We start from the raw sequence: 8,766 nt of genomic DNA on the forward strand, positions 1-8,766 counted from the left end.
CAATAACATCTCGCCATGTAACTTATGTTGTATCCACAGCAACCAGAGATGGAAGTTCAACAGGCGACAACCCAGATGAGCCGTTCAGAAAAACCTGCCGAAGAGACCTGGAAAATCAAAAATATGTTGGATGATGAAGTGCAGCGTCGTCAGCAACTGGAATCCGAGATCAGGAGCACTCAAGAGGAGATCATCTTCCTTCAGAATCAAAAACCGCAGGAGACCATAGTCAAGAAAGAGGTCTTGAAAAAAGTACCAGATCCACAACTGGAAGAGGACTACCACAAGGTCCTCGAAAGGGTTTCAGAAGAACAACGCCGGAACAAGTCCTTACAGGATGAACTAGACTCCTTGCGACTCAAGATACGAACACTGGAACACGAGCAGAAGGAAGGCGGACAGCAATATATAGTCAAAGAAGTTTTGAGGATCGAAAAGGACAAAGACCAGCAAGAAGACTACCTAAGACTCAAAGACGAGTCTGAGGAGCTGAACAGGCAAAAGGGGATGAAGCAGAATGAAATTCACAGCTTGAAGGAGCGCATCCTTATCTTGACGGAAGAGAAGAACAAGCCTCAGGAGAAAGTGACAGAGAAAGAAGTGGTGAAACTTCAAAACGATCCTCAGCTGGCCTCCGAATACAGGACACTTCAAGAGAACAAGCAAAGAGAAAGTTCCCAGCGGCAGAAAGAGGAAGAGGAGTTACAGCTGCTCCAAGAGAAACTCAAGCGCTTAGAGAAAGAAAGAGCCATGGCTGAAGGCAAAATCATGGTAAAGGAAGTGTTGAAGGTAGAGAAGGACCACGCTGCCGAAAGAGAGGTCTCTGATCTCCGTAGACAGTATGAAGATGAGACTTCAAAGATACGAATAACCCAACGTGAGAAGAACGAGCTGATCCGTAAGATAAGCGTCCTAGAAGAAGAAAACGCCAAGGTCGTTGTCCAAGAGAAAGTACGTGAGATTATTCGACCAGATCCTAAGGCAGAGAGTGAGTTAGCGAATTTACGTCTTGAACTGATTGAGCAAGAAAGAAAGTTTCGATCTGCTGAGGACCAAGTAAAAGTTCTCCAGAACGATCTGGCAGCCGTAAGAGCACGTGGCCCGCAAGTAGAAGTGAAGGAAATCACAAAGGAAGTCGTTAAGCACAAGACCGATCCAGAAATCATAGCAGAGCTCGAAACACTTCGGAAGGAAATCTTGGAGAAGAATAGGGTAGTGGAACGATCAGAGCTAGAGATGACTCAACTAAAACAAGAGATACAGAGTTGGATTGATACCAAACCCCAAGTACAAATTAAAGAGGTTGTTCAGGAAGTTTTGCAATACCGTGAAGACCCTGCCACCAAGAATGAGGTAGAAACCTTAAGATCCCAGTTGGCTGAAGAACAGAAGAAGCGCTTAGATCTCGAACGAGAAAGAATGACCCAAGAAGACAAGATAAGACAGAAAGAAAGGGAGCTCTCACAGGTGAGAGAGAAGGTGGTACAACAGGAGGTTGTAAAATACGAAGAAGATCCTTTACTCAAGTCGGAGGTGAACAGTTTCTCAAAGAATATTGAAAGTGAGTTGAAGCAAAAGGATCAACTTTCAGAGGAGCTGCGGAAGTTACAGTGGAGAAAATCCGAGCTGGAGCGTCAGCTGGAGGAACTAGAAAGAGAGAGACAGGCTAGACGGGAGGCAGAGCTAGAAATCAAGCGTCTAAAAATGCGGTTGAATGAGCTGGAACAAAGGGAGATCGAAACCAAGGAAAAAGTAACCTTGAAGCAAAAAGTTGTCCTACAACAAGACCCTCAGCAAGAGAAGGAGCACAATCTGCTCAAGCTTCAAGTGGAAGAAGAAAAACACAGGAGGCAAATGCTGGAGACTGAGCTGGAGGCGCTAAGGAAGAAGCTGGTGACACTGGAGAAGATGGAGATGAGGGAGAAAGTGGTCTTCACAGAAAAAATTGAGGTTGAGAAGGATGCGGAGACGGAACATGAAATAAAAAGACTCAAGTCCGTGCTGGATGAAGAAGGAAAGCGCAGAAAAGAGTTAGAATCGGATGTCGACCACCTACAAGCTCAGCTATCGGAGTTAGACTTCAGCAACTCCAAATCCAACAAGGAGCTCGAATACCTGCGGGAAGAGGTCCACAAACTACAGATGGAAAAGCAAAGTCTCCAGCTGGAGACCCGCCACATGCAGTCAGAGATCGATATTACAATAAAGGAGGCACAAGGTCTGAGAAGCTTAACTCAGGTGGACAGCGGTATAAATCTAGATTCCCGCTTATCTGCTCTGGAACAAGAGCTTCAGGAACTGAAGAAAATCTCCAGAGATAAAGATGCCGAAATCGAAGAGCTTCAGAGACGTAGCGAAACCATGCAAGTCAAGAGGGAACAGAGAGAGAACCACCTACGCCGATCCATCGTGGTCATCGATCCCGATTCCGGCAGGGAGATGTCACCAGAAGAAGCTCGCAAGTTGGGTCTCATTGACTGGAAGATGTTCGTCAACTTACAAAGTCAAGAATGCGACTGGGAAGAAAACACCATAAAGGGGCCAAACGGCGACTCCTCGGTGATCCACGACAGGAAGTCAGGCAAGAAGTTTAACATCGATGATGCTTTGAAGACCGGGCGCATCACCAAACGTCAGTACGAAAGTTACCTCAACAAACAAATGTCCATCCAAGAATTTGCAGCCTTGGTTTCCGGAAAGAAGTAATTTTTGGGGTTGCCGAGGTGCCGCGCTCTGCGGACATGACATAGACTTGATACCGGATATAGCTGCCCTTTGGTCTGTTGCCTTCGTCAGGAGCAGAACTTCTACACTTCTGTCCTTGTTTGACCCATGTAGAGGAGATATTTTGCCGCCATGTCCATAAAGCTCTCCCAAGTTGGATGGGTCTCCTCGAAAATCTCAAAAGCCTTGTAGGAACTTTCATCTGTACTGGAGCATGTTCTGCAGAGACTGAAGGTCATTCTACTGACGCTATCGAGGTCTCTCAAGTTGGATTGACCAGTATCTACACCACCTTATGGAAGGAACCCAACCGCTGCCCTGTCGTAATAGGATATTCTCAAGCCAAAGCATCTTTAAGAATATGCACTGAAAATTCGACATTGTAGAATGAAGCCAAACCACGGAGGCCTTTTACTTTTATGCCATAAAAGAGCATTTACAAATCTTCTATATACCGTGTTTCCCCGATAGTAAGACACCCCCGATTGTAAGACGTATCGGGGGTTTCAGGGGGGTCGGCTAATATAAGCCGTACCCCGAAAGTAAGACATATGTCTTACTTTCGGGGAAACACGGGGGTATTGCCGCCTCCTGCCCACTTCCGCGCCGCCCCCTCTCCATATGTCACCGCGCCGTCCCCTGCACTTGCTCCTGCTGCAACTGCCGGAATCGAAGCGCGCGCCGATTCCGGCAGTTTAACCCATTAAATACCGCTGTCAATAGCGACAGCGGCATTTAATGTGTTTGACAGAGGGGGGAGCTCCCTCTGTCACCCGATCGGCGCCCCCGCAAACAAATCGCGGGTCGCCGTCGGGTTTCCATGACAGCCGGGGGTCTAACAAAGACCCCCAGGTCTGCCTTCAGCATCTGCCTGTTAGGCGATGCCGGAGGCATGACCTAATAGGTTGCCTGTCAGTTTTACACTGACAGGCAATAATGCTTCGGTATACTAAGTATACCAAAGCATTATATATGCGATCGGCACATCGCATAGTGAAGTCCCCTGGTGGGACTAAAAAAAAAAAATGTAAAACAGTTAAATAAAGTTTGTGAAAAAAAAAAAAAAAAAAATTTGACAATTTTTTTACAATATAAGACATACCCCGAAAGTAAGACATAGTCGGGCTTTTGGGGATAAAAAGAAAGTAAGACACTGTCTTACTTTCGGGGAAACACGGTATACATTATATGTCGTCTGGTATGTGGTTTAGATAGCACATTTCCATGCTGTGTCTTGTTACACATCTACTGTGGTGCCTTACTAACCCCCCCAACCTTCCCCGACACCAGGAGGTGGTCCTCAGCCACGTGTAAAATCCTGGATTCTATAGGTCTTTTATATATAAAGGGAGATATGGAAAATGTATTTTATTTATGATAACGCTAAATAAAGATGCGGTGGTTTTGAATACTCGGCCTGTTATTGTTTGATCGAACCTGGAGTGTCCGACAACGATGGTCCTTAGAAATAAAAAAAACACATTTGGATTTTATTCCCCCCCACCCGAAACAATCCCATTTCCTACACCCTCCTTCACCCTAAACTTGTAATGACAAGCAAAATATGGTCCCGAATAATGGACCGGATTACGGAAAACCCTGAGCGTTGAGGGCTACGGTTCACAATTGTAAATGACACTTCTATGTGCATTTTGCAGCAGCAGTAAAGCGCCACACTTATAAAGGGCCACATTCACGAACCCCACAGGAGGTGATCTCCTCACACATCGGCAGGACAAGTCAGAAGATCAATAAAAGGTAGAATCCCCTTTAAGTAAAATGCACAAGGCCGAATCACCAACTAGTCACGCACGAAAATTACAAGGAACTTCCCCGGCAAAACTGATATAACAAGTGCAGGGCCTGAGGGGGCGGAGCACGACACAGATTCTCTTTAGCGATCTTTAAATGGCTTTGTCATGCTCCACCCACTCAGGTCCTGCACTATGTACTAGGAACATTCACACAGCATACGACGTGGCCCCCTCGAACCTGTGCCGACTGAGGTGTCCAAAGTACAAACATATTTGATCACCCATTAAAATTGGATTTCAGATTACTCCGCATACATTAGCAGCTCGAAGCTCAATGAAAAGGTAGGTTAGGGCTCAGTGGCGCCACCCATGCGTCATGGTCGAATCGCAGAATTGAAAGTGAGTAGTCTCAATGTTGGAATTTTACCAAGCCTTGCTACTGATGGCGCAGAGCCCTAGTCTAAATCAAGCTCAGGAGGAGATGTGAACCAGTCATAGAATTTTTGGGGCCATGCAGCCTCATTATAGCTGAGCTGAATCTCTGCATGAAGAGAAACACTAGCGCCCCCTAGTGAAGGTGTACTAACAAAAGCAGCCATGCCCATCTATTCAGAGACGCTTCAGGCCCTCTACACAGAAGTAACAACATAGGCATAAATGTGCATTTCCATCCTTTAATCCGGCATCTGATAATCCAGCATTTATTTCCAATACAAAAAACGGCTAGAAAATGGGAAATTTCACGAGGCTTGAAGCAGCAGGCTGCCTGGTGTTATTTCTGAAGGCTCCTTCCCCTACAACATACGTTTTCATACCATCTGATAATCCAGAATGTGTAATAATCAGGTCCCATTGATGCCGGATTAAAATAATTTTACGGACCACACGGAAATATATGTAAATATAGACACTCAGAAAAACAGGTGCATAGAATAATTTTGCAATTTTGTTTCGTTTTGACACAGTTAAAATGCTTAAAAAAAAAAAAAAAAAAAAAAAAAAGTAAACTTTTACAGCATTACAAATAATATAAATATGTAAAATATACAGTAAAGCCGCCATGGTGCAGCGTATGTAAACTTATGCAACAAGTGTATTTGTATTGTTCTAATCCATTAACAACTAAAACTTTGCAAGTGTCTTAATTCTACAACGGTCGACCGTTTCATGTATACAGCTCCTACGCAGACCTATGTGTCTCCATGGTGCCAGACTACAACAAACCCTGTGTAGTCATGTGTTATTCCACTCTGTCTGACCCTCTGCTACAGTCTAGGTGATCAAGAAGAGGAGGCAGGGGGAAAAACACAACTGCAGGATCAGACTACAGACTTTTGTAGTCTGTCACCATGGAGACACATAGGTCCACATTGGAGGTGAAGACATGAAGGTTTTACATCAATTTTAGATGAATTGGAGCAATAGAAACATTGTTGCAAAAGTATACATACCCTTTCATTACCAATTCCTCCATTTTGGTCCAGCAAAACGGGCCGGTTACAGTTAGGTCTATAGTCTGATCTGATGATGGAGAGAATACCTCTCCTAGGGACATATTCAAAATTCAGCACCCCCGTAAGGGTAACGCCCAGGAATGATTTACAGTTGTGCGGTTTTGTTACCAAGTGAAATGGAGTAGACGACAGATGGACAAAAAAAAAAAAGTCTCCGCGGATCTATTATTTTTGTCCCCCTATGAAATCTGTATGGAGCGACCCCCTGTTCCTTGACGGTCCATGAAGCATCAGTACTGCCGAGAGGACAAGCCCAGAACCATGACTAGAGAGAGAAGCCCAGAACCATGACTAGAGAGAGAAGCCCAGAACCATGACTAGAGAGAGAAGCCCAGAACCATGACTAGAGAGAGAAGCCCAGAACCATGACTAGAGAGAGAAGCCCAGAACCATGACTAGAGAGAGAAGCCCAGAACCATGACTAGAGAGAGAAGCCCAGAACCATGACTAGGGAGAGAAGCCCAGAACCATGACTAGGGAGAAGCCCAAAACCATGACTAGGGAGAAGACCAGAACGACACAAAGCAAGAAATGTGGAGCGTTAGAAAGAACCATACAATCCTTTAGTATCTGGGAATGTGATTAAAGGTTCTCCAAAAAAATCTGATTACCCCAAGTCCAAGATATACAGAAGAGCCTGGTGGAGCGCTGACGAGTCGTCTCTGCTCTCTACTAATTCTGCCTTGATCCATAGACCTGAGTAATCAAACTGGTTGTTAGGGATTGAAAAGGCTGCAGTTGTTAAGCAGTGTTTCCATAACAACCAGACATGACGGGTGTTCAGACCAGAGCTGGATTGCGCTGCCGGCAGAGTAGGAGGGCAGCAGTTCCACCAGGTCATTCCTAATCTCCGTAATCACATTTTTCTAAAAATATATTTCGTTGGATTTCTCACCGTCTCACGGGTCAGGATCTTGTAGGCCCGGTTTTTCCGTCTGTCACAGAGGCAGAGACGCCATTCATCATAATGAGGCTTGCACCCCCATAACCAGGGCGAGAGTGACGGGGACCAGGTCAGACTCCTCCCACAACGTTATATAAAAAAAAAAAAGGTGTCATCCATGTAACCGAAGCCTAGCCTCTGTATAAAGAAGGTCGACGTTTCAATTTTTCACCATTTTACTGATCACGGTTTGCAGTCAGTGAATGGAAACAGGTCTTATTTATAATCAGGCTAAAAACCGCCCTGAACTAGTTATGTTCACAGAGCTGCGGGTTTGTTACAATGTATGGCACATTTCACACGGTTTTATTATGCTGATTTTGAGGCAGAAATCAGCGCCAAAAAGTCTAAAACCGCCTCCCATTGATTTCAATAGGTGACGGGAAAAAAAGCTGCATGCCCTTTCTTGCCGCCGCTCCGCCTGTGAACTCCGATTAACATCGATGGGAGGCAGAGGAAGTTTTTCGCTACGTTTTTTTTGCTTGCGGCGCTCAATGGCTCGTGGCAAGAAATTGCAAGCAGGTCAAAATCTGCCCCAAAGTTCCTGAAGTTTGAGTCACATATTTTTGGGCCTACAAAAAAAGAAAACCCCTGTGTGAACAGGGCCCATCTGTGTAGGAAAACCTCTGAGCGCTAAACACAGCAGCGGCACAAATCGGTCCTGGACTCCAGGCTTGGGGTATGTTCACACGGTCTATTTTCGGCAGGACACTTCTTGGGACGTTTTTGGAGCCGTTTTTCATTGACTCTATAGAAAACCGCTCGAAAAACGGCCGTAAGAAACGCTGCGAAAATCGCGAGTGGTTTTCCCTTGAAAACAGCGCTGTATTTTCAGACGTTTTTTGCTACGTGTGTGAACAAAGCCTTACCTACATTGATAAACTGCAGCTGTGTAAGCAGGACCAGGTTAGGCAGTAAACAAGAATGTCCCCAATCACTAACAGCAAGCAGAGATCTTAAATACACAAAGAATAAGCTTTAGTTATAAATTTTAAAAAAAAACTTTAAAGGGGTAGTTCAGCTAAAAGCACCCACCACCTCTCCACTACATCTGCATAGAAGCGGGGTCCTCCATTGTTCTATTGATCGGTGGAGATCTCAGTGGTCAGACCCCCAGCGATCTAAGATTTATGGCTGAGATACCCCTTTAAGTAATTTCCAGATTGAACCTCAGCCCTCCCCCACTCCCATAAACCAGCACCGCAGCGGGAAACTCCGGAATATTTTTCTACAGCAAATCAAGTATCAAAACAACTATAAAACCGCGAGGGCCGCGACACTCGCCATCAAACCACCGTACGCAGCAAACGCCAGCAGCAGCAGCAGCAGAACGGTACAAAACTAGTGCAAGAAACCGAAGTCAGAAACGCCCCGGCTCGTTTGCTTTCATCTGAACATCCGCTCAGAGTGATCTAGACTCAGCGGTGGAACCGGAGAAGCCACGCCTCCCGCGATTACAGCGCCGTGATCCAAAAATACATCATTCTCAATTATTAAATAAAAAAAAGTCAGTGCCTTTATGGTGTCCCCGCCATCGATCACGGTCTGTTAGATTGTCACCATATGGAAGACTTTGGTCCGTAATTTTTTATTCCCAGAATCCTTTGCTTTATATAAAATGACCGCCCTCCGGTAACTTTGCATGGATCTCAAGATTTTGGATTTTTTTTTTTTTTTACAAAAAACAATTCTTGACAATTTCTCCTCCAGGGAATCACAAGTCCTTCCGCATGAGGGGGATGGGGGAGACGTCCACTCACCTGTACACACTATCTCTGCATATACTGGCCACCGCCAACATAGAAACGTATAGAAAATAACAAGTAGGCGG

The 8,766-nt window shown here is 45.2% G+C and overlaps 1 protein-coding gene across 2 annotated transcripts in view; it reads left to right on the plus strand.

The window, feature by feature from the left end:
• The window catches only part of PPL (periplakin), a 56,013-nt gene extending 52,841 nt beyond the window's left edge, over window positions 1-3,172 (plus strand). For both annotated transcript variants that reach the window (XM_075830693.1, XM_075830694.1), the window contains exon 22: window positions 40-3,172. In XM_075830693.1, coding sequence (XP_075686808.1) covers window positions 40-2,706 — 2,667 coding nt within the window. In that variant the 3' untranslated portion in view covers window positions 2,707-3,172. The remainder of the gene's footprint in view (window positions 1-39) is intronic.
• The last annotated feature ends 5,594 nt before the right edge of the window (window positions 3,173-8,766 follow it).

Source organism: Rhinoderma darwinii, chromosome 6 (assembly GCF_050947455.1).
Source record: "Rhinoderma darwinii isolate aRhiDar2 chromosome 6, aRhiDar2.hap1, whole genome shotgun sequence".
NCBI lineage: Eukaryota > Metazoa > Chordata > Amphibia > Anura > Rhinodermatidae > Rhinoderma > Rhinoderma darwinii.